Here is a 26,697-nt window from a genome sequence, read left to right on the forward strand (position 1 = left end):
GGGTTATCAAAATAACCCAGTATTTTTAGTGTGTATGTTAGCACTATATATACTAGGGTGCCCAAACTTATTCCACCAAGGTCCACATACTCACAATCAAAACATGCCACTTCGATATTTTAATACAATTCTAATCTTTAAAAAAAAGGCTAAAACAACAATTGACACGCCTAAAGACAAATTGTTATTTGTTATTGTGTGACTGTTCCAAACATTCACACATATACTTTTCTACACCAAAATTCATCTATTTATTCTTCTTCTTCTCCAAAAATTTGGCGTGCTCTACCTTCCACATTTTTCATCCAAATCAAACCGTTCCAACTTCCAACTGTTCAGCCTACTCCGGAATCGCGGGTTTTCCCTTGTCAAATTCCAAAAATTCCCAGATTTCCCGGAACATTTTTCCCATTCAAAATGAATTGGCCATTTTTCAAACTTTCACAATTTCCACATTTTTCAACCAATTTAAACCATTTCACCTTCAACATATTCCACCATCCTGGAAATTCAAACTATTATTTTTCCAAGTTCGAAATAAATCACAGGAATTCCCAGAATTCCCGTTTTTTTCAAACCATTTTTTCACCCTTTTTTCTGTCAACTACTCTTTCCACATTTTCCAACCCTCTCATCCGTTCCACTGTCAAATCATTCCTCTTTTTCAGGACAAAAAACAAAGTTGTTTTTTGAACTGGAAAAATTCCAAGTTTTCCCGAAATTCCAGGAATTCCGTAATACCATTTGCAATTAAAAATGTTACTACTCCAACATTTCTCGACCAATTAGAAAAATTCCAAGACCAACCAACACATTCAGAACATTTTTAAGAAAAAATCCCTCTTTTCCCAAATTTCCATGAAATTTCCATTGAAAAGAATGGGACATTTTTCCAAGTTCCACAACTCCCACATTTCAAAATACCGGTATTCAGCCTGTTCAGGAATTGTGTGCTTCCTTTCAACAATGATGAAAAAATTCACGGATTTCTTAGAATTCCCCGTTTTTAGGGACATTTTCCCCATTCAAAATTAATTGTCCATTTTTCAAACTTCCACAATTCCCACATTTTTCAAACGATTCAAACCATTCCACCTTCAACACATTCAATTCATCCTGGAAATTCAAACAACCATTTTTCCACGTTCAACAAAATTCCAGACATTCTTTTTTCCAAACTTTTATAGTGCGATGACTCCTTTCTTATTGTTCAACCTATTCAAATCATTCCAACATCAACACATTCCACTCATCCTGGACATTCAAACTAACACTTTACCAAGTAACAAACCCAATTCCGGTTTTTCTGGAAATTTAAATTCTTCAACATTCAAACCATTCCAACATTTAAACTATTCTTACATTCATACTACATTCTATCAACATTTCAGTTCAACTTCAGCATTGGAGCATTCACACGCAATTCCTTCAGGAATTGCTTCATCTAGTTAATATTCACATTTCAGCTTTTCCCCCCAAATGTTTTTGTTCATGGTTCTTTTTGCATGCTACAGGCCAATAAAAACTGCAAATGGTCCTCAGAAGTAAACAAACACATATGATGCACTGATTTACCACTAATACACAGTTTGATATTCATGCAATACAACATGTGTCCACATGTATTTGTTAAATGATGTATACAACTCATTTAGATTCAGAGGGGATGGTTTAGGACAGACCTAGGCAAAGTACGGCCCGCAGGCCACATGCAGCCCATTTTCAATCCGGTCCGCCGGACGTTTTACGTACTTTTTTTAGACCTTTAACATCAAAACTGTCGCCGCCATTATGACGTGCAGTGCGATTTTTAAATGACCGTAAGTCTTGAACTATACAAAGTATTTCAATGGCCAAAATCTGCACTTTTGGGTGTTATAGGAGTTATTAGGGTAATCTACGTCACAGCAGCTCAGACCAGGAACAAAGCAGAGTGGGCAGGATTTGTTTTCAGAGCAGCCAGCCCGAAACGGGTGTGTCAAGAACAGATGCGGAAGCAGATTTTTACAACTAATTTCTGCATAAAAGTGATAATATATCATATTGTAGGTGTTTATTACACTTTGCATTCATATTTTGCTATTTGTTACATTTTTGCTGTGTTTTGCTTGATTGTAAAAGATGTCGATGAATCGATGTTCATATGTTGTTAATATTCAGTGTTTTATTGTTCATAGTAGGGCTGCAACAACTAATCGATTAAAATCGATTATAAAAATAGTTGCCGATTAATTTAGTCATCGATTCGTTGGATCTATGCTATGCGCATGCGCAGAGGCTACTTTTTAATTTTATTTTATTTTTTTATAAACCTTTATTTATAAACTGCAACATTTACAAACAGCTGAGAAACAATAATCAAAATAAGTATGGTGCCAGTATGCTGTTTTTTTTCCAATAAAATACTGGAAAGGATAGAAATTTAGTTTGTCACTTTTATCCGATTATTAATCGATTAATCAAAGTAATAATCGACAGATTAATCGATTATCAAATTAGTTGTTAGTTGCAGCCCTAGTTCATAGCTAATATTGTAAATCTCACTTTCTTTATTGTCATGTACATTTTGGGTGTCCCTTTCAGTAAAAAAATTCAAAATTCCATTCCATTTTTTTTAGGTGGTCTGTCATAACGTTTTTAGAATTCTATCGGACATTGTGACTTTTGGTATTAGTGTTCCTGAAAAAAAGGGACCCAAACATACATACTGTAGAGCAGATTTTTACAGCTGAATCTGAACTTATAATTCATACACACATACACATTGGCCCCCCCAGACACATTTTTTTTCTCTCAATGTGGCCCCCGAGTCAAAATATTTGCCCAACTCTGGAAATAGATTAGAAATGTCTTTCTAATCTATTTAGTGATCTCAGAGTCACCATTGTTGCATTCAGTTTAGGGGCTGATTTTTGACAAAGTTGCTATGTGGCTGTAGAAAATAGTGTACTTAAAAGTGCACTCACAGTCAATGTCGCATCGATGACTCATCAGGGACATCTGCTGGCCACAAAAGAAATACACATGAGTACCATATATTTCATATTTTCCTCCTTCTGCAATATTATTTGGCATTCATGCACAAACGTTAAGATTCTTTCTGTAGAATATATATTTCATCTAATAACCGTTTGGTTTTGACTGCATATGTTATAGCTTGCATTGTTGCCATGTATTTAAAGAGGCGTGACGATGATCATGAAGTCACTGAGAGCATCAGGCACAATAATGTGTTTCCGACAAAATGCTCATTGCAAAACCAGTGAGCTTCTTGTTGTAAACCATGAACACTTCACAGATGCATCGGACATTTTGTGCTCTATAGCAGGGGTCGCCAAACTTTTTGTCCCGGGGGCCGCATTGGGTTAAAAAAAATTGGGCCATACATACATACATAAAACATGTATTGTCAAGTAAATTGTTTTGGGCATGTCGTAGGCATGTGAGCTAACGTTAGCTTAGCTTGCTCGCTAATTACACAGCCGAAACAATACTTTGTTGTACATGTTTGTACAGTTATTTAATAAATATTTGAGCACTTTCAAAATGTATTCGTGTAAAAATCTTGAATGGGGAGGAGTGGTGAAAATTACGCAGCCCATTGCATTCTTTTCACATGATTATTATCGAATGAAGTACTCAGTTGGTATTGGTATCGTTTTAAGGGTAATGGTATTGGTACTGGTATCGACATTTTTTAAACAATACCCAGCCCTACCTGACACACTATATCGCAGATAATCAAGTTCACCTGAGACACTATATCGTAGTAAATCCTGTTTACCTGACACAATATATCATAGTAAATGGAGTTTACCTGACACCAATATATCGTAGTTAATGGAGTTTACCTGACACAATATATCGTAGTTAATGGAGTTAACCTGACACACTATATCCTGGATAATCAAGTTTACCTGACACACTATATCGTAGTTAATCAAGTTTACCTGACACACTATATCATAGTAAATCACGTTTACCCGACACATTATATCGCAAAAATCAAGTTTACCTGACACAATATGTCGTAGTTAATCAAGTTTACCTGACATCGTAGTGAATGGAGTTTACCTGACACACTATATCGCAGTTAATTATGTTCACCTGAGACATTATATCGTAGTTAATCCTGTTTACCTGACACACTATATTGTAGTTAATCAAGTTCACCTGAGACACTATATCGTAGTAAATCCTGTTTACCTGACACAATATATCGTAGTTAATGGAGTTAACCTGACACACTATATCGTAGATAATCAAGTTTACCTGACACACTATATCGTAGTTAATCAAGTTTACCTGACACAATATATCGTAGTTGATCAAGTTTACCTGACACAATATATTAAAGTTAATCAAGTTTACCTGACACAATATATCGAAGTTAATCAAGTTTACCTGACACACTATATCGTAGTTAATCAAGTTTACCTGACACAATATATCATAGTTAATCAAGTTTACCTGACACACTATATCGTAGTTAATCAAGTTTACCTGACACAATATATTATGGTTAATCAAGTTTACCTGACACACTATATCGTAGTTAATCAAGTTTAGCTGACACAATATATCGAAGTTAATCAAGTTTACCTGACATAACATATCTAAGTTAATCATGTTTACCTGACACAATATATCGTAAGTAATCAAGTTTACCTGACACATTATATCGTAGTTAATCATGTTTACCTGAACCATTATATCGTAGTTAATCAAGTTCACCCGACACATTATATCGAAGTTAATCATGTTTACCTGACACAATATATCGTAAGTAATCATGTTTACCTGACACACTATATTGTAGTTAATCATGTTTACCTGACCCATTATAATGTAGTTAATCAAGTTTATCTGAACCATTATATCGTAGTTAATCAAGTTTACCCGACACAATATATGGAGTTTGCATGTCCTCCCCGTGACTGCGTGGGTTCCCTCCGGGTACTCCGGCTTCCTCCCACCTCCAAAGACATGCACTTGGGGATAAGTTGATTGGCAACACTAAATTGGCCCTAGTGTGTGGATGTGAGTGTGAATGTTGTCTGTCTATCTGTGTTGGCCCTGCGATGAGGTGGCGACTTGTCCAGGGTGTACCCCGCCTTCCGCCCGATTGTAGCTGAGATAGGCTCCAGCGCCCCCCGCGACCCCAAAGGGAATAAGCGGTAGGAAATGGATGGATGGATGGAATATGTCGTAGGTAATCAAGTTTACCTGACACACTATATCATAGTTAATCATGTTTACCTGACACACTATATCGTAGTTAATTGAGTATACCTGACACACTGTATCGTAGTTAATCAAGTCTACCTGACACATTATATCATAGTTAATCAAGTTTACCTTGAACACTATATATCGTAGTTAAACAAGTTTAACTTGAACACTATATTGCAGTTAATCAATTTTACCTGACACACTATATTGTAGTTAATCATGTTTACCTGACACATAATATCGTAGTTAATCAAGTTTACGTGACACACTATATCGTAGTTAATCGAGTTTACCTGACACACTATATCGTAGTTAATCGAGTTTACCTGACACACTATATCGTAGTTAATCAAGTTTACCTGACACGATATATCGTAGTTGATCAATTTTACCTGACACAATATATCAAAGTTAATCAAGTTTACCTAACACAATATATTGTAGTTAATCAAGTTTACCTGACACACTATATCGTAGTTAATCAAGTTTACCTGACACAATATATTGTAGTTAATCAAGTTTACCTGACACACTATATCGTAGTTTATCAAGTAAACCTTAAACGTCGTCAGGTCAAGAGCGAATGGTTTGTCCCTCGTGGCTCCTCGTACTTGCGCGGGCGTCGCCATTGTTAAGGACGCCGTGTCTGTTCCTGCTGCGTGTGCGTGGGGGTCCGTGGGAGAGACACTCGCCGCCATCTGATCTCGGGGGCTCCAACACAAAGCCGGCAGGTGTAGAAGGTGAAACATGTTGTCGGTCACTGTGGACAATAGTGTGGACAACAGTGGGTCTCCGAAGAAGCGGACGCTCTCGCGTGGAATCGGCGAGGATGAATCACTCCGTAGCTTCATAAAGGAGGTGAGAAACTACAGTTTTTTGGTTTGGTCGAGAATGTAAAGCAGCGGAAACAAAAATGTATTTTGATATTTTCAATTTTGGACATAATTTCCACTGCCAACGGCGTTTTGTTGCGCTGTTCTGAAAGCCACTTCCTCATTTTAGCTAGCTAGCTAGCTGGCTGGCTATGTTGACATCATGCTAACGCGATGCCAACCGTGTGCTCCCCAGGCCGAGAGCTCGTCCAGGCGCGTCACACGGAGCGAGAGCCGAGCAGGAACTTTGAAGAAGAGGCCTGACAGCCAGGTAAGACCGGCAAAGGCAACCCCGCGACATTGAATGGGCGTTAAACAAAGTAGTTTAACCCTATTCACACACTGCTAATGTACATGCTAATAGGCTCACCTGCTCAGTCCAATGAGCGCCTTTCATTAGCATTATAACATCTTCCATACTGTCACACTTTAATTAATATGTGTTAATTCAACGTTTTTGAAGTAGGTTGTATATATACTTTGAAATATTACTTTTTTTAAGGCAGTATTTGTTTGTTATGATTTAGTATTCGTGATGAGACGGTATCAAAATCTCACGGTACGATATTATCACGGTATTAAGGCCACGGGAAGATATTATCACGGTAATAAGGGCCACGATGTATTTCAAGTTATCATTACATATATCTATTGTTGCATTTGAACAGTTTTATTGTTGATAATAGAGGTAATTATTGTTATTATTCATTATTAATAGTGCTATTTCTATTAGTATTTGTATTGATCCATTTGTAGTGTAATAATGTTCATTGTCATTTCTGTGTTATTATTTATTAGGGCCGTTTTTCGATTTTTATTATATATGGCAGATTTTAAAACAAACAAAAAAGGGTTGATTTTCATAAAAATATTGCCATAATATCGGATTTTGTGCGGTTTTCCTTTTTCAAACAAAAAAGGGTTGATTTTCATAAAAATATTACCATAATATCGGATTTTGTGCGGTTTTCCTTTTATAGATTTTTATTTTTCCAGATAAACACAAAAATCGAATATATGTTCATCCAAAATGCAAAAATGCGTGGTTATCTGTGTGATGACAAATTGAACCGGAAGCAGTATTTTAGATTTTCCTTCGCGTTAGACATGTTTTTAGCATAACGGTGACATATTTGTTCAGCAGGATTCCTATTGTCCTTTAAAAAAAGTCTCATTAAATAGTTGTCCAACTTTTTGTTTTTAAGAAATGAAAATAAAAAAAATGGCCCGAAATTTGATTTGCATTTAAGAATTGGAAATAGAATGAACAGAAGGTACAGACAACCACAGTGTTGGCACTAGGAATTTTCCAAATAGGGTCCCATCAAGTCATAAAAATGGGGTCCCACAGTAATTTTTTGGGTCCCATTTTTGTGTAACCGTTTTGAAAATAAATGATAAATGTATGCATTATCCTGTTATATCTCACATTCCATATTGTGTTTTGGAAAAAGGTTGTCTTGTCATAAACGTAGGGATGATGTTCGAAATCGGTTCTCCTGGTTGTTCGATAAGAAAAGAACCGATTCCATGGACTCGAATCCCTTTTTGAGAACCGGTTCCCGTTATCGAGGCCACTATAGTAAAGAAAAAGAGTTGGTTCTTTATTCGAATCCCTGGGAATGAATCCCTTCCCACCTGTGGGACCTGCAATGTTATGCCCATTTGATTGTAGACTCTTACTGACACCTTGTGGCGATATGAAAATAGTACGCGTCATTAGTTTGGGTTGTGACAATTGAGAAGTAGACAAGTTGTGTTAGCTCTTACAAGCCTTGGAAAAGATAAGTCTGTAAGTAAACTGTTTAACTTGTTTATGTAACTCAATATTAAGGTGGAAAGTGGTTAAGTTTGATACTAAGATGTTTATTGAAAATTTATTTTTGTGCACTGTTTCAATGGATGTTTTGAGGACTTAAAATGGCTGCCAGTCGTATATTTCCACCATCGAAATAGTTTCAACACTCAGAAGTATTTGTTTGATGATAGTACTGTATATTTGTGTGAAGCTAATATTTACATATTGTGTATTACATTTCAGGATGTTAATTGAATCGCATAGCTTATACATTTGTCATTGTGTATATTTCAGTTAAAAAAAATAACAGTCCAATACAAGACAAAAGTAAAGATAGGAAAAGACAAAGCAAGATCAACAATAATAAAGAGCCTAAATGGATTAATCTGCTTTGGATTGTTTGTTAGCTGTCTGCCAAGCTGTATAACCTCAACACGTATAGTGAGGGCAGAACAGGCAATATACAATTATTGCCAGGCTTCGCTCTCATGTAAGGGGGGAAGAATTGTTGATTGATGACTGTGGTGTTCTTAGTGTCATAGTGTGTGTAGTTAGTATGTTCCAATAGCAGCAGAAGTGCACTTTTTGGAGAGCTGTATTATTTTCAGTTTTGTGCCCAAGGGACTGATTTTATTTAACACTATATTATTATTTATACACCTATAGTGATCACAGAGACAGGTTGTTTTTGTGTTACTGTATATATTTGTTTTTCTGAAAAATCCCACTTAATATACTTTGGGTAACAGTCAATATTTTTTTTTTAGGCGGGTAACAGTCAATATTTTTTATTTATTTATTTATTTTTTTTTCTTATAAAATAAAAGTGAGCTTTTGTTAAACCAAATGTAAATTTATTCAGTTATAAACATTAATTCACTTTATTTTTTCCTTCATGGATCTAAACTTTACCGCTGCCTGTATTTTTTAAATATATTTTTATTTAATAAGTTGTAAGTGTATTTATTTCAGTATAAAAGTGTAAAATGTTTTTTGCTTGGGTCATGAAATGATGATAATGGTGTGCCAGGGCATACATGCATATGACACATGTAATTGATTATTCTCACCTGTATGTAGATAATCAGTCCTTTAAAAACCGCCACATTTACACTTTCATGGCAAATAATGCCAACAAACTTAGAATTTGGCAAGTTAATTTCAATGTAATTTACAAACCCTGTTTCCATATGAGTTGGGAAATTGTGTTACATGTAAATATAAACGGAATACAATGATTTGCAAATCCTTTTCAACCCATATTCAATTGAATGCACTACAAAGACCGGATAATTGATGTTCAAACTCATAAACTTTATTTTCTTTTTGCAAATAATAATTAACTTAGAATTTCATGGCTGCAACACATGCCAAAGTAGTTGGGAAAGGGCATGTTCACCACTGTGTTACATGGCCTTTCCTTTTAACAACACTCAGTAAACGTTTGGGAACTGAGGAGACACATTTTTTAAGCTTCTCAGGTGGAATTCTTTCCCATTCTTGCTTGATGTACAGCTTAAGTTGTTCAAAAGTCTGGGGGTCTCCGTTGTGGTATTTTAGGCTTCATAATGCGCCACACATTTTCAATGGGAGACATGTCTGGACTCCAGGCAGGCCAGTCTAGTACCCGCACTCTTTTACTATGAAGCCACGTTGATGTAACACGTGGCTTGGCATTGTCTTGCTGAAATAAGCAGGGGCATCCATGGTAACGTTGCTTGCATGGCAACATATGTTGCTCCAAAACCTGTATGTACCTTTCAGCATTAATGGCGCCTTCACGTCATGTGTAAGTTACCCATGTCTTGGGCACTAATACACCCCCATACCATCACAGATGCTGGCTTTTCAACTTTGCGCCTATAACAATCCGGATGGTTCTTTTCCTCTTTGGTCCGGAGGACACGACGTTCACAGTTTCCAAAACCAATTTAAAATGTGGACTCGTCAGACCACAGAACACTTTTCCACTTTGTATCAGTCCATCTTAGATGAGCTCAGGCCCAGCGAAGCCGACGGCGTTTCTGGGTGTTGTTGATAAACGGTTTTCGCCTTGCATAGGAGAGTTTTAACTTGCACTTACAGATGTAGCGACCAACTGTAGTTACTGACAGTGGGTTTCTGAAGTGTTCCTGAGCCCATGTGGTGATATCCTTTACACACTGATGTCGCTTGTTGGTGCAGTACAGCCTGAGGGATCGAAGGTCACGGGATAGCTGCTTACGTGCAGTGATTTCTCCAGATTCTATGAACCCTTTGATGATATTATGGACCGTAGATGGTGAAATCCCTAAATTCCTTGCAATAGCTGGTTGAGAAAGGTTTTTCTTAAACTGTTCAACAATTTGCTCACGCATTTGTTGACAAAGTGGTGACCCTCGCCCCATCCTTGTTTGTGAATGACTGAGCATTTCATGGAATCTACTTTTATACCCAATCATGGCACCCACCTGTTCCCAATTGGCCTGTTCACCTGTGGGATGTTCCAAATAAGTGTTTGATGAGCATTCCTCAACTTTATCAGTATTTATTGCCACCTTTCCCAACTTCTTTGTCACGTGTTGCTGGCATCAAATTCTAAAGTTAATGATTATTTGCAAAAAAAAAATGTTTATCAGTTTGAACATCAAATATGTTGTCTTTGTAGCATATTCAACTGAATATGGGTTGAAAATGATTTGCAAATTATTGTATTCCGTTTATATTTACATCTAACACAATTTCCCAACTCATATGGAAACGGGGTTTGTAATAGAGTGGCACTCAATGCCTCTAGCATTTCATCTCTGGCTTGGTGATGGCCATAAACTGTGTGTTCCCCTTTAAGTGAGTGGGAAGTTAGGAGAGGGATCGCTCTAACGCCAAAAAAGAAGAATGCTTTGTTTTTTAATTGAAATGATTGCATTTTCGAATGACATTTTAATGAGCCAATAGTTTTTTTGTTTTTCAATTTCCATTGATGAAAAGAAAATCAGATGGCCAAAACATACAAACTACCTTGTAGACCACAGGTGTCAAACTCAATGCCCGGGGGCCGTATCTGGCCCGGAAATGCCTGGAAATTATATGTCAATAAAGTACTTCACATTTTCTCACTAAATGTCATTGATTTTTTTTCATTTTTAACAGAAAAAATATATGTACTGATTTAAATTGCATGCCTTTTTAACTTTAATAGTATCCAATATTGCAACAAATATTACAGTATATTATCATACTTTCCAAACATGTTTTCGTCTAAACAAAAATAAATAAAAAATACTTAACTTTACAGCAAACTACCCATCAAATTAATAAAAAATGACAATACATTTTACGTTGTTCTTTAAAGCATATTACTGTAAATTGAAAAAACTACTACTGTTTTTTACGTTAAAATTCTGTTGACTGAGCTGCCTGTTTTTGACTGTAAAATGTACGGTTGTTGTTTTAACGGTGTATTACTGTAAATGGAAATACTTTTTTACTGTAAAATCAACAGTCTACTTAAAACAATTTTTATAAATAATACTGAAATCCAGAGGCAAATTCATACATTATTCACTGTTACAAGCGGCCCTCTGATGGCAGCCATAACTTCCATGTGGCCCTCAATGAAAACCACTTTGACAATCATAGACAACTGTTTTCCTTTTCACTTTTTCATGCACTCTAAATGATTATTCAAGAAAAAACAGCCTATTTCCAATTATCTTCCTTGTGTTTCACTTTTTATTTATTTTGTTTACAATCTCAAAACAAAAAGGAGGGATGTTGTCGTGACAGCTCCAGTTTGCCAAGAGTTCTAAGTTGTATGACAACCGAGGTTTTACCACACATATGAAGTCTGGACCCAAGAACCAATGCACAATGTCAAGCTATAGATATTATACTGTAATGATTGTTTTGTTATGCTCTTCCTTTCAGCTGCCTGACCAGGACCTCTTCATGGGACTTCCTGAAATGGTGACTATTTTTTTCATAGTGAAATAATTCTATACACACACACACACACTATACATACTGTATGTACAATGAAACTGGAAAGTACAGTTTGGTACACCCTTATTCTAAAATGGAATAAATTTGTTTTTGTCCTCAAAATTCTACAGACAATACCCCATAATGGCAATGTGAAAATAGTTGTTTTAAGGCAAATTTGCACATTTACTAAAAATAAAAAATGACCAAGGTGACCAAAAAGCCGATGGTCTCTCTGTCGGAGCTAAAGAGAACCTTCCAGAAGGACAATCCACCAATCAGGCTGTATGGTAGAGTGACCAGACGGAAGCCATTTCTTAGTCAAAAGTTTGCCAAAATGCACCTGAAAGACTCTCAGACCACGAGAAACTAAATTCTCTGGTCTGATGAGACAAAAATTTAAGTCTTTGGCGTGAATGTTTGGAGGAAACCATGCACCGCTCATCACCAGGCCAATACAATCTCTACAGTGAAGCGTGGTGGTGGCAGCATCATGCTGTGGGGGTGCTTTTCAGCGGCAGGAACTGGGAGACTTGTCAGGATAGAAGGAAAGATGAATGCAGCAATGTACAGAGACATCCTGGATGAAAACCTTTCCATTCAACCTGATGGAGCTTGAGAGGTGCTGCAAAGAGGAAGGAGAGAAAGTGCCCAAAGATATGTTCAAAAAGACTTGAGGCTGTGATTGCTGCCAAAGGTGCATCAACTAAGTACATAACAAAGGCCGTCAATACTTGCAATACCACAAGAAACAACAACTTTTCATATTGTTATTATGGAGTCACATGACACAATACAGTCACATGACACACAGAGTGGGTCACCGTGTTGCCGTGTACAGTCACATGACACACCGATTGGGTTACATGACATGCGTTGTACAGTCACACGACACACACCGATTGAGTCACATGACGTGCATTGTACAGTCACATGACACACACCGATTGGGTCACATGACATGTGTTGTACAGTCACATGACACACTGATTGGGTCACATGACATGTGGTGTACAGTTACATGACACACTACAGTCACATGACACACACTGATTGGGTCACATGACATGTGGTGTACAGTTTCATGACACACTACAGTCACATGACACACACTGATTGGGTCGCATGACATGTGGAGTACAGTCATATGACACACTGATTGGGTCACATGACATGTGGTATACCGTTACATGACACACTACAGGCACATAACACTGATCGGGTCACCTTGTTTGGGTGTAGATGGAGCTGCAGGCCAGCTACGACGAGGCGTTGCAGGAGTTGCGTGGTCTGGAGGTGGAGCGCCAGGCTCTGATGTTCCAGGTGGACGTCCTGCAGGACACGCTGGAGGGCGTGGAGGAGCTGCTGGCCGAGGCCCAGAGGGAGGCAACAGAGGCCAACTCGGTGCGTCTGACGCCAACCATTTAGCGGTGTGGTCACCACGTAGGGTTGTGACAAGATGTCTGTCTGCTCGGCAGGAGTTGGGGCGCGAGCGGGACGCCAAGAGGAAGCTGCAGATGTTGGTTGGCTCTCTGATGCAGGAAGTGGAAGCATTAAAAGAGGTAATGTCATGTTTGACACTTCCATAAACGCTGACTGTATTACAGCTTTCATTTTCACAGCAAGTAACATCCAGAAGTTTCAGGAAGAGACGTAGCGCCATAACTGCTGCCATTTAAGTTGTCAACCACATTTTTGGGGCACGGCATTACAAAAATGTTGTGTAGTTTGATTTATCGACCTCTCAGAGGTGTTTGATACATCTCATCAGACTGCATAGTATTGAAATATTCTGGGAAGTGCTCGCGATAGAACCAGTTTGCTGGGTCCTCCTCCCTATGTTAAAAAGTTAAAGTACCAATGAATGTCACACACACACTCGGTGTGGCGAAATTATTCTCTGCATTTGACCCATCACCCTTGATCACCCCCCGGGAGGTGAGGGAAGCAGTGGGCAGCAGTGGTGGCCGCGCCCGGGAATCATTTTTGGTGATTTAACCCCCAATTCCAACCCTTGATGCTGAGTGCCAAGGGTGTAACTCAGGGTTCAGTATTAGGTCCCTTGTTGTTTTCCATGTCTGTGATGATGTGTCGGATGTTGCCTTCCATTTTTATGCGGATGACGCGAGCATATTGTTCACCCACCGCTGTAGCGCGAACCATTGAGCTCCTGCAGTCAGCTTTTGATGTTGTTCAGTGCCAGCCGACTCCGCTGAAACTAGTGCTAAATGCAGAGAAATCTAAGCTGGTTTTTTTTTCTCAAACGACGACTGACGTTGAACATTCCAAAAATATCAACTGCAACCACAAACTGTCCATCCTCGTCAGTTGGTAGATTTTCTCCATGGATGTTTTTTATTTAGAATTCCACCTTATTTCTCTTCTTTTATGTGTAGAGACTCCAGTCGTTACAGTTTGTGGTCACATGACATCCTTGGAGTGTTGGTTCCTAGAGCCAACACAAGTCTTAGAAAAAAAAATCCTTCAGATTTGCTGCTCCATGGTCATGGAATAACTTACAGAAGGATCTGAGGTTACCTGAACTCATCACTTTGAGGGAATTTCAGGCCATTTTAAAGGATCGAGAAACTGTTTCTATAGGGAATTGTACTTGTTGTTATTATTGAAACATTTAGTTTTCCGCCCGAATGTAGCTGTGGTAGGCTCCCGCGACCCCGAAAGGGACAAACGGTAGAAAAATGGATGGATGGATGTTTTTATGTTTATGTTGGAAAAAACATTTATTCAGATGTACTGCTCCATGGTCATGGAATAACTTACAGAAGGATCTGAGGTTACCTGAACTCATCACTTTGGGGGAATATCAGGCCATTTTGAAGGATCGAGAAACAGTTTCTGTAGGGAATTGTACTTGTTAAGTTGTTATTATTGAAACATTTATGTAAAAAACTATTGCATGTTTGTATGTTTATGTTGGAAAAAACATTTATTCAGATTTGCTGCACCATGGTCATGGAATAATTTACAGAAGGATCTGAGGTTACCTGAACTCATCACTTTGGGGGAATATCAGGCCATTTTAAAGGATCAAGAAACTGTTTCTATTGGGAATTGTACTTGTTGTTATTATTGAAACATTTAGGTTAAAAACTATTGCATGTTTTTATGTTTATGTTGGAAAAAACATTTATTCAGATTTGCTGCACCATGGTCATGGAATAACTTACAGAAGGATCTGAGGTTACCTGAACTCATCACTTTGGGGGAATATCAGGCCATTTTAAAGGATTGAGAAACTGTTTCTGTAGGGAATTGTACTTGTTAAGTTGTTATTGAAACATTTGTTTTTTTACCTATCGCATGTTTTTATGTTTATGTTGGAAAAAACATTTATTCAGATTTGCTGCTCCATGGTCATGGAATAATTTACAGAAGGATCTGAGGTTACTTGAACTTATCACTTTGGGGGAATTTCAGGCCATTTTAAAGGATCGAGAAACTGTTTCTATATGGAAATGTACTTGTTAAGTTAAGTTAAGTTAAAGTCCCAATGATTGTCACACACACACTAGGTATGGTGAATTATTATTATTGAAACATTTCGTTTTTTACCTATCACATGTTTTTATGTTTATGTTGGAAAAAACATGTATTCAGATTTGCTGCTCCATGGTCATGGAATAACTTACAGAAGGATCTGAGGTTACTTGAACTCATCACTTTGGGGGACTATCAGGCCTTTTAAAGGATCGAGAAACTGTTTCTGTAGGGAATTGTACTTGTTAAGTTGTTTTTATTGAAACATTTAGTTTACCACCTATTGCATGTTTTTATGTTTATGTTGTTACAAATTTGTGCTTTTAAGTGCATGACTGCTCCTGTTTTTGTCGTTCTATTTATGAAACCTGTTTTTGCTGCCGTCTTGGCCAGATTGCTGTTATTTTCAATGAGTTTTTACCTGGTTCAATAAATGAAAATGAATAAAAACCTGAGATAAAAGTGCAACGGTTTAACATGCTACGAAAAATGTACAATTCCGTAATTTCTTACAATGTCCCACAAATGAAGGAGAGAGTGATAAGTTAAAACCGGGTACAGTGTCTCAAGTAGGGTTGCACAATTAGTCGACATCAAGGTTTTAATTAGTGCGATAACGTACCTGCAAGTTTGTTTTTTTGTCCACCGTCACCGCCATTTGAGTGACAGACATGTTCAACAATCACAATTGTTGAGCCTCGTGTTTGTTCGTCCCTCGCTTCAAACATGGAGAGAGAGGTCTCACTCTGTTTACACGTTTATTTAACAGTAGAATTAACTCAGTGCAGTGAGCCCTCTTTTCAGTCTTTCACAGTCTTTGTCTCAGTGGGCAAAGAGCAAGAGCGCCAGCTTTACACACACAGGAAGTACAAGGAAGTACAAACCTACTCACGACGTTCCATAAAATAAAAAGATTACAAAGCCGAATGTCTCGTGGTGGTGGTAATATTTCATCTTCCAATCGGAAATGAGTGAGAATGCTAAGATGACAATAAACAAAAACAACTTCTAATCAAACATCTTCCTTTAAGACTTGTATTGTCTGAGGTTGTTGACATGAAAGGTGTGTTTGTCCACTAGGAAGGAAGCGTCCACCAGGTGGCGTGTCCCAGGGAGGTGTCCGCAGACTCCTCAGAACCCCTCAGGAACCAGAACTCTGTGGACCATGGCGGCGTGACGACCAAGCTGATGTGGGCGTCCAACAGCGCCCCCTCCCTGGCACTGGACCACCCGCAGTGTGTGGACGGTGTGCATAGGCGGCCTTACCAAGGCGGGCGAGATCCTTCCCCGGACAAGAGCGACTCCGACACGGCAAGTACGTACGAGGACGCGTCTGCCGAGAGTCCTGAGGGGGATCACCTCTTCCCGGGTGTCACCCTGGAACTGCGCCAGGAACTGCGCCAGGAAGGCCAACATGGTGACAGCTGTTTTCTGTCTTAATTTGTCACACACTGATTGTCTGAATTGTTTTGAGTGTGAGCGTGCGTGCGTGCGTGCGTGCGTCTCCCTTCTGCCATCTAGTGGAAGAACATGTCTTAGGCTGCAGGTGTGTGTGTTTCTCTTCTGCCATCTAGTGGAAGAACATGTCATAGTTCTGCTCCATGATGAACATGTTTGCCACCAATTAAGTGAAACTTGCTGATATTTATCTTCATGTCTTGTTTCTTGGCCTGCACAAGGGAAAAAAAGAGACTGCAATGTGTGTCTTGAAGTAGTTTTTGGGAGTCTCACCTGAGATGCTTGAAGTCAGCGTCCAGTTTGTAAGGGAAGCACTTTTTATTCACTACCTGGAGCTTGATTGGTCTTTTCTATCCTTTTCTGTGGAGGAATTTGCACTTTTCACAAGTTGTCATAAAAGTACTTTTCAAACATTCCCTGCAGCAGCAGCAGCGTCTGCATGTTTGCACTTTGGCAGCAGAGGTCAAGGTCATTTGTCCTTTTTTCACGTCTGCTTTGCTGTAAACCTTCCACTTTTTGTATGTCATGTTACAATGTTTGCACCTATTTAAAATAAATCATTCTACTTTGAAAATATCAATAATTTCCCATGAAGTGGAATGGGCATGTGTACTTTTGTTGTATCTATTTGTCACAATCAAGTCATCTTTTAATACTTTCGACTTCACTTTCTGCTCTGCTTGGTTTTCACACAAATGATGCGTTTGGATGCTAAGTAAATGTTTTGTTGTAAGAGAGTGACTCATAAATACACATTTCAAAATAAAAGGTTTTAAAACAGACTGTGAATGTTATTAAAAGTAATAATTTCCATTGTGCAACCAGGAATATGCAGCACAAACTCAAACGTGAGGTTGTACGTTACATTACTGACCAAAAACTGTTTTAATCACCTCAAATATTCCTAAAGTGACAAATTTGCTGTCAAAATAGGATGTAGAAATGATCGTTCACACCTTCATTTCTTCTGTTATTGACTCTCTTCACTCTTTTCAACAAGTCGACACGAAAGAGTCTTCAGACGGTACAAAATGCAGCTGCCAGACTTTTAGACCGGTGCACCCAGCCCAGACCAGACCACCCCCATTTTAGTCTACTTTATAATTTTAGTTTTCGCCCTCTTTTTTTTTTTAACCCTTTGTGTATGATCCTTTCCATCCTTTGTAACTGAGCTACTGTGTGGAACAATTTCCCTTGTGGATCATCAAAGTTTGTCTACGTCTAATTTGATCCATGGCTTGCAGTCAAATTCCGCATTCAGTTGAAGATTTTAACTTTCCGTGTGTTGCATGGTGGGACCCCTCAGTACATCACTGACTTGTGGGGCCCCTACTCTTCAGGGTCTTCTAAAGATTCCAAAAAGTCCATTTTAAAACCCTGGCATTCCAGGCTATAGCTCACAGACTGGAAATTTGTGTACACTACTGAATTGGGGTCTTATGGCCGCGTATGTGGACACTTAACACTGCCGTCTGGTGGTGTCAGAAGAGTATAACATACAATGAAATTTGGAAGAAAAAAAAAAGTGTAAAAATAAGAATTAGCATGTCACTAAACATGAAGTACACGTTTGTTACTTATGGACTAAGTACATCATATCAAAAGATGATTTAGTTTTTATTCTAATAAGGGTCCAATAAGCCCAAATAGCAAAGAGAAATTAAAAAAAAAAGCATGTAAACAAACATGCCTTTTAAGAGGTTAAAAAATAACATTTACTTACTTACATTCTTATATCTGTTACTCTATTTTTCTCTATCAAAAGGCTTAGGTCGGTCAAAAAATGGTTTATATTAAGACTATTTTATGTATTTCTTCTGTTAAAAAAACAAAAAACAAGTGAATTATGATACAATGTTTTGCAGAGGTGTACTTAGAACAATGTTGAGAATTAAAAGGCATAGTGGAACATTTTATCTCCACGTTTCTTTATTGGGAGACAAATGAGCATAAAAGAAACATTTAATGGCAGGTTTGAATAAACTTAACATAAATGTTTTGATGGTCAATCTACATCTGCAGATGTGGATGATTTCCTCCTGAGTCCTGATTTAAAGTGACGTCATTTTACTTGTCAGTGTGCAGACATTTTGGCTCCAAATGGACATTTTTGTCATGGTTTTTTTTCCCACACGTTGCTCAAAAGAGGCCTTTTGCTTTCTTCATGTTGAGTTGTTTCCAGGGGGGCAGGTTGGCAAACTGGTCCTTGGTGATCTCAAAGATGTGGCAGAAGTCCGAGTCGGTGAGGTACCTCTGGGAATGAAGAACATGTCTGAATGTCAAGTCCGATCTAGTCTGTGCTGCGTGTACAAGAGAAAGCACTTCTACTTTTTCATCCGCTTTGAACCCTGCGGCTAATTTGATGCTTTTTTTTTTTGCTTGGTATTCAACAAATAGTTTTCGACACTGCAATGGTGTTATTGTTTGTGCTATGGCGCCATCTTTTCGATGAGTTTGTTTCAAAACATGTTTCCTGTTTTGTGCCTAAAACCCGAAATATATTCGGTTTTCTCTAGCCACCCATAGCGTTTTTACTCGTTTAGATTCTTCATTCATCACTCCAAGCAACATTTGTAAGTTTTACAATATAACTTAAAACAATTCTTACAATTACATACTATCGCAATGTAATCAAGCTAGCGTCGTTAACAAGAGCTAATATGCTAACACATTTTCTTTTTGACGAGTTCGCTCACTGCACGTGCTGCGGGTTCAAAACATGTTTCCCGTTTTGTGCCTCGAACCCGAAGTATATCTTTTTTTCTAGCCATCCATGGCGTTTTCACTCGTTTGGATTATTCATTTGTCACTCCAAGCAACATTTCTAAGTTCTACAATAAAACTTAACAATTCTTGTAATTACGTGCTATCACAATATAATCAAGTTAGCGCAGTTAGCATTAGCTAATATGCTAACACATTTTCTTTTCGACAAATTTGCTCACTGCACGTGCTGCAGGTTCAGAACGTTTTTTTCTGTTTTGTGCCTCGAACCCAAAGTATATCCGGTTTTCTCTAGCCATCCATAGCGTTTTTACTGGTTTGGATTCTTTATTCGTCACTCCAAGCATCACTGGTAAGTTTTACAATATAATCAAAACAATTCTTGCAATTACATGCTATCGCAATGTAATCTGGTTAGCGTCGTTAGCATTATCTAATATGCTGACACATTTTCTGTTCAACAAGTTCGCTCACTGCACGTGCTGCGGGTTCAAAACACTTTTTCCTGTTTTGCGCCTCAAACCCGAAGTTTGGCCGTTTTTTTCCAGCCATCCATAGCATTACTACTCGCTTGGATTCTTCATTTGTCACTGCAAGCAACATTTGAAAGTTTTACAATATAACTTAACAATTCTTACAATTACATGCTATCGCAATGTAATCAAGCTAGCATCGTTAGCATTAGCTAATATGCTAACACATTTACAGTGGTTTCAGTTTCACAAATTCTTGCAATTACGTGCTATCCTAATGTAATCAAGATAGCGTCGTTAGCATTAGCTAATATGCTAACAGGTTTAAGAGTGTATTATTAACTTACAATGGCGTTCTTTTTGTATTGTTTCACTTTCACAAATTCTTCACTAAATTCACTAAAACGTCACCGTGGAGTTATTGAATCTGTTCAGCTGATTGAGAGCTAGCTTGCACAGCTAAAGGGTCCATGACGATGACTTCTGTTTTGTTTGATCAGCCGTTTTACTGCTGTGATACAAACAGCGTTTGGAAACAATTAAGGTATGTGTAAATAACTCTTTTCACAAGGTAAATGTCTGCGACTTATAGTCAGGTGCGGCTTATATATGGAAACATTTTATTTCTTTTAAAATCTAGTGGGTGTGGCTTATATAGTGATGTGTTGTAAAGTCCAGAGAGCAGGGTGCATGAGGCTGATACGGACTGAAGAGTACCTCCTTCTTGGTGGGATCAACGACTCCTGGGAGCTCGCTGACAAGTTTGTTGACCAAAACTTCAGCAGGAAAACACTGAAAACTTTGATCACATTCCCCGCAGCTTTGACCCTGTAAAGGTTCCAACATGTTGTGTCAGCCGGAACACACCTTTGTGTATTATCGTGACATGGTGGTGTGTATTAACGTGACATGGTGGTGTGTATTATTGTGACATGGTGGTGTGTATTATTGTGACATGGTGGTGTGTATTATCGTTACATGATTGTGTGTATTATCGTGACATGGTGGTGTGTATTATCGTTACATGATGGTGTGTATTATCGTGACATGGTGGTGTGTATTATCGTGACATGGTGGTGTGTATTATCGTGACATGGTGGTGTGTATTATTGTGACATGGTGGTGTGTATTATCGTGACATGGTGGTGTGTACGTACGTTTGCAGCTTTGACAGGACACGTCACGTTCCCAAGTTCCTCTTTCAGCTGCTCGTAACTCTTACCCTCCTTCAAGAAAGTCACATGTACATCATGAGGAGAAAAGTGGGCCTCTCTATTAAACCTCCCAAGTACAGTATTGTAGTAGACCTAAGTATTTATCAAGTACCACCATAATAACAACATTAAAGTACAGTAGTCTAGTAGACCTAAGTATTCATCAAGTACCATAATAATGACAACATTAAAGTACAGTACTGTAGTAGACCTAAGAATTCATCAAGTACCACCATAATGACAACATTAAAGTACAGTAGTGTAGTAGACCTAAGTATTAATCAAGTACCACCATAATGACAACATTAAAGTACAGTAGTGTAGTAGACCTAAGTATTCATCAAGTATAACCATAATGACAACATTAAAGTACAGTAGTGTAGTAGACCTAAGTATTCATCAAGTACCACCATAATGACAACATTAAAATACAGTAGTGTAGTAGTATTAATCAAGTACCACCATAATGACAACTCATCAAGTATAACCATAATGACAACATTTAAGTACAGTAGTGTAGTAGACCTAAGTATTCATCAAGTACCACCATAATGACAACATTAAAGTACAGTAGTGTAGTAGAACTAAGTATTCATCAAGTATAACTATAATGACAACATTAAAGTACAGTAGTGTAGTAGACCCAAGTATTCATCAAGTACCACCATAATGACAACATTAAAGTACAGTAGTGTAGTAGACCTAAGAATTCATCAAGTACCACCATAATGACAACATTAAAGTACAGTAGTGTAGTAGACCTAAGTATTAATCAAGTACCACCATAATGACAACATTAAAGTACAGTAGTGTAGTAGACCTAAGTATTCATCAAGTATAACCATAATGACAACATTAAAGTACAGTAGTGTAGTAGACCTAAGTATTCATCAAGTACCACCATAATGACCAACATTAAAATACAGTAGTGTAGTAGACCTAAGTATTAATCAAGTACCACCATAATGACAACATTAAAGTACAGTAGTGTATTAGAACTAAGTATTCATCAAGTATAACCATAATGACAACATTTAAGTACAGTAGTGTAGTAGACCTAAGTATTCATCAAGTACCACCATAATGACAACATTAAAGTACAGTAGTGTAGTAGAACTAAGTATTCATCAAGTACCACCATAATGACAACATTAAAGTACAGTAGTGTAGTAGAACTAAGTATTCATCAAGTATAACCATAATGACAACATTAAAGTACAGTAGTGTAGTAAAGTACAGTAGTGTAGTAGACCTAAGTATTCATCAAGTACCACCATAATGACAACATTAAAGTACAGTAGTGTAGTAGACCTAAGTATTCATCAAGTATAACCATAATGACAACATTAAAGTACAGTAGTGTAGTAGACCTAAGTATTCATCAAGTACCACCATAATGACCAACATTAAAATACAGTAGTGTAGTAGACCTAAGTATTAATCAAGTACCACCATAATGACAACATTAAAGTACAGTAGTGTATTAGAACTAAGTATTCATCAAGTATAACCATAATGACAACATTTAAGTACAGTAGTGTAGTAGACCTAAGTATTCATCAAGTACCACCATAATGACAACATTAAAGTACAGTAGTGTAGTAGAACTAAGTATTCATCAAGTACCACCATAATGACAACATTAAAGTACAGTAGTGTAGTAGAACTAAGTATTCATCAAGTATAACCATAATGACAACATTAAAGTACAGTAGTGTAGTAGACCTAAGTATTCATCAAGTACCACCATAATGACAACATTAAAGTACAGTAGTGTAGTAGAACTAAGTATTCATCAAGTATAACCATAATGACAACATTAAAGTACAGTAGTGTAGTAGACCTAAGTATTCATCAAGTACCACCATAATGACCAAGATTAAAACACAGTAGCGGAGTAGACCTAAATACTCATTAAAAACAATGCAGACGTTTCATTAACAAATATATTTCATATTTTTGGTCACAGTTTGAACAGTAACACTGTGTTTGAATACAGCAAAATACAACACTGTACTTTAGTAAGTGATTCTATATGTAGTACACGTACCACAGTACCTGTATTAAAGGTTTGCGCGTACTAAAACTTGTGCAAACTTGATGGCGCAGGCACATCTGATGTACTAAACTTGTGAGCAGAGGATTTAGTCTCTTAAATGAGTAAAATAGATAGTGCCATCCATGTAGCATGTTTTGTTTTCATGAACATACAGAATAATTCAACACAATACTGGGGAGGAGGAGATGCAAATATCATAATTTAGCCTGTGATTTATCAGTACTAAAACTGTTCTGCGGCTGCTGTTTTGCGTCTATATTTAGCACGCTTGTGCTAACCAAGTTCCACTTTACAGTCTTAGTAGATCAATAGTTATAGTTTGCACTCTATTTAGCACCTGATATTTGGATCTTAGTAGATCAGGTCAAAAGTGTGTACTTGTACTTACACTCCACTTAAAAGGGTCCCAGGCAGTAAACCAGCCGGTGAAGGTGAGAGGTTCAAATCCCTGCTTGACCAAGAGCACAGGTGTGTCTGGATCTCTGCCACCTGGGTGTGTGCGCAGGTACTCTTTACAGGTGAGCACCGCCTCTTTGCACTCCACCTTGTTGGCCTCCTTACCGATCCAAAGAAACACCTGAATGTGTACAATATGTACAATTATTTCATAATAACACCTGAGTGTGTAAAATATTTAACATTATTTTATAATAACACCTGAGTGTGTAAAATATAATAATAACACCTGAGTGTGTAAAATATGTACAATTATTTCATAATAACACCTGTGTGTGTAAAATATTTAACATTTTAATAACACCTGAGTGTGTAAAATATGTACAATGATTTCATAACATCACCTGAGTGTGTAAAATATAATAACACCTGAGTGTGTAAAATATAATAATAACACCTGTGTGTGTAAAATATGTACAATTATTTCATAATAACACCTTAGTGTGTAAAATATAATAACACCTGAGTGTAAAATATAATAATAACACCTGTGTGTGTAAAATATGTACAATGATTTCATAACACCACCCGAGTGTGTAAAATATAATAACACCTGAGTATGCAAAATATAATAATAACAACTGAGTGTGTACAATATGTACAATTATTTCATAATAACACCTGAGTGTGTAAAATATAATAATAACACCAGAGTGTGTAAAATATGTACAATTATTTCATAATAACACCTGAGTGTGTAAAATATAATAATAACACCTGAGTGTGTAAAATATGTACAATTATTTCATAATAACACCTGAGTGTGTAAAATATAATAATAACACCTGAGTGTGTAAAATATGTACAATTATTTCATTATAACACCTGAGTGTGTAAAATATGTACAATTATTGTATAATAACACCCGAGTGTGTAAATAATGTAAAATACTTTCATAATAATCCTCGGGTTAGAGGGGTAGTTGTCAGCTGGCGATTAGAGCGCTAGTTGTCAGCTGGCGATTAACGTGTTAGTTGTCAGCTGGTGATTAGAGCGCTAGTTGTCAGCTAGCAATTACCGCTCTAGTTACCAGCTGGTCATTAGAGCGGTAGTTGCCGGCTGCCGATTAGACCACTAGTTGCCAGCTGGTGATTAGAGCGCTAGTTGCCGGCTGCCGATTAGAGCGCTAGTTGTGAGCTGGCGATTAGAGCACTAGTTGTCAGCTAGCAATTACCTACTAGTTGCCAGCTGGTCATTAGAGCGCTTGTTGTCGGCTGGCAATTAGAGCGCTAGTTGTCGGCTGGCGATTAGAGCGCTAGTTTCCAGCTAGCTATAATTGGCACAAGACTTGGTCAGTATGGCACAGTTCCAAGTACCTCCAGGACCAGTCATGTAAAATACAACCATCATTGCATACGACTTATAGAAATATTTATAGAAATATTATCGTTGTCCTGTAAAACATTGAAGACCCCTGCATCGACCGTAAAGGTGGCTTTACTAGAGTAGTCCATGTACAGCTTTTGCCGCCATTTCGTCTGCAGTCAAGCAAGATGGCGACGGTGTTTGCATGAGTGCTGCTGGCACGAGGGGGCTGTGATTCACTGAAGGAAACATTCACTCTAACGTGTATTTGCTGACCCTCCCCCCCTCACCTGGTCCCAGGTGTCCAGTAACATGACGTCGTCCTGGCTGAGGTCATCCTGCGTGAACTGGGTCACTTCGCTCACAATGAAGCGTCCGGACTTGTTGGAGCACTCGAAGAGGCGTGACTGGAGGTCCAGAACCGCCTGCTTCAGTCTGCGGGCAAACACAATAGCAGCTGCAGGTTTCGGATTATTTCCTGCCTTCTTTTACCTCTTGTCACACGCGTAGGGAGCTCTGCCTCCGACTATTTCCCAGAACTCCTCCGGCTCCTGACCCTCTGCAATGATCTCTGCGTGGATGCTGTGAGTCTTCTGTCCAATCATGGAGCTGATCTCCTTGGCCATGGCTCTCTCGTCTCCACTGGAGCCCTAAAGTTCAAGAAGTGTTTTTAAGGATTGTGTGACAGGAAGCTTCTCCTCCTTTCCTTCCCACACCACAGGTACAGTCCTTCCCTTCCCTTACCACACCACAGGTACAGTCCTTCCCTTACCACACCACAGGTACAGTCCTTCCCTTCCCACGCCACAGGTACGGTCCTTCCCTTCCCACACCACACCACAGGTACAGTCCTTCCCTTCCCACGCCACAGGTACGGTCCTTCCCTTCCCTTCCCTTCCCTTCCCACACCACACCACAGGTACAGTCCTTCCCTTCCCACGCCACAGGTACGGTCCTTCCCTTCCCTTCCCACACCATACCACAGGTACAGTCCTTCCCTTCCCATGCCACAGGTACGGTCCTTCCCTTCCCACACCACGGGTACGGTCCTTCCCTTCCCACGCCACGGGTACGGTCCTTCCCTTCCCACGCCACGGAAACGGTCCTTCCCTTCCCTTCCCACGCCACAGGTACGGTCCTTCCCTTCCCACACCACACCACAGGTACAGTCCTTCCCTTCCCACGCCACAGGTACGGTCCTTCCCTTCCCTTCCCTTCCCACACCATACCACAGGTACAGTCCTTCCCTTCCCATGCCACAGGTACGGTCCTTCCCTTCCCACACCACGGGTACGGTCCTTCCCTTCCCACGCCACGGGTACGGTCCTTCCCTTCCCACGCCACAGAAACGGTCCTTCCCTTCCCTTCCCACGCCACAGGTACGATGCTTCCCTTCCCACGCCACAGGTACGGTCCTTCCCTTCCCGGGTATGGTCCTTCCCTTCCCTTCCCACGCCACAGGTGCGGTCCTTCCCTTCCCTTCCCACGCCACAGGTACAGTCCTTCCCTTCCCACGCCACGGGTACGGTCCTTCCCTTCCCTTCCCACGCCACGGAAACGGTCCTTCCCTTCCCTTCCCACGCCACAGGTACGATGCTTCCCTTCCCACGCCACAGGTACGGTCCTTCCCTTCCCGGGTATGGTCCTT

At 38.8% G+C, this 26,697-nt stretch overlaps 2 protein-coding genes across 2 annotated transcripts in view; one reads left to right on the forward strand and one right to left on the reverse strand.

Annotated features, from left to right (window-relative positions):
- The first annotated feature begins 5,802 nt into the window (after window positions 1-5,802).
- LOC133622251 (uncharacterized) lies at window positions 5,803-16,849 on the forward strand. The gene is made up of 6 exons (XM_061984759.2): window positions 5,803-6,090; window positions 6,301-6,375; window positions 11,809-11,847; window positions 13,105-13,266; window positions 13,341-13,424; window positions 16,441-16,849. Exons 1-6 carry the CDS (start codon window positions 5,980-5,982, stop codon window positions 16,798-16,800), a joined length of 831 nt encoding a protein of 276 aa, XP_061840743.1. The 5' UTR covers window positions 5,803-5,979; the 3' UTR covers window positions 16,801-16,849.
- Window positions 16,850-18,730: 1,881 nt separating this feature from the next.
- avil (advillin) overlaps window positions 18,731-26,697 on the reverse strand; it is a 50,076-nt gene continuing 42,109 nt past the window's right edge. The window contains exons 16-21 of the mRNA XM_061984753.2: window positions 25,542-25,699; window positions 25,340-25,484; window positions 23,677-23,865; window positions 21,173-21,241; window positions 20,733-20,843; window positions 18,731-19,071 (exon numbers count right to left, since the gene is read on the reverse strand). Of these exons, the coding sequence (XP_061840737.1) occupies window positions 18,958-19,071; window positions 20,733-20,843; window positions 21,173-21,241; window positions 23,677-23,865; window positions 25,340-25,484; window positions 25,542-25,699 (786 nt within the window). The 3' untranslated portion in view covers window positions 18,731-18,957. The remainder of the gene's footprint in view (window positions 19,072-20,732; window positions 20,844-21,172; window positions 21,242-23,676; window positions 23,866-25,339; window positions 25,485-25,541; window positions 25,700-26,697) is intronic.

The sequence above is a fragment of the Nerophis lumbriciformis genome, linkage group LG23 (assembly GCF_033978685.3).
Source record: "Nerophis lumbriciformis linkage group LG23, RoL_Nlum_v2.1, whole genome shotgun sequence".
In the NCBI taxonomy this organism is placed as follows: domain Eukaryota; kingdom Metazoa; phylum Chordata; class Actinopteri; order Syngnathiformes; family Syngnathidae; genus Nerophis; species Nerophis lumbriciformis.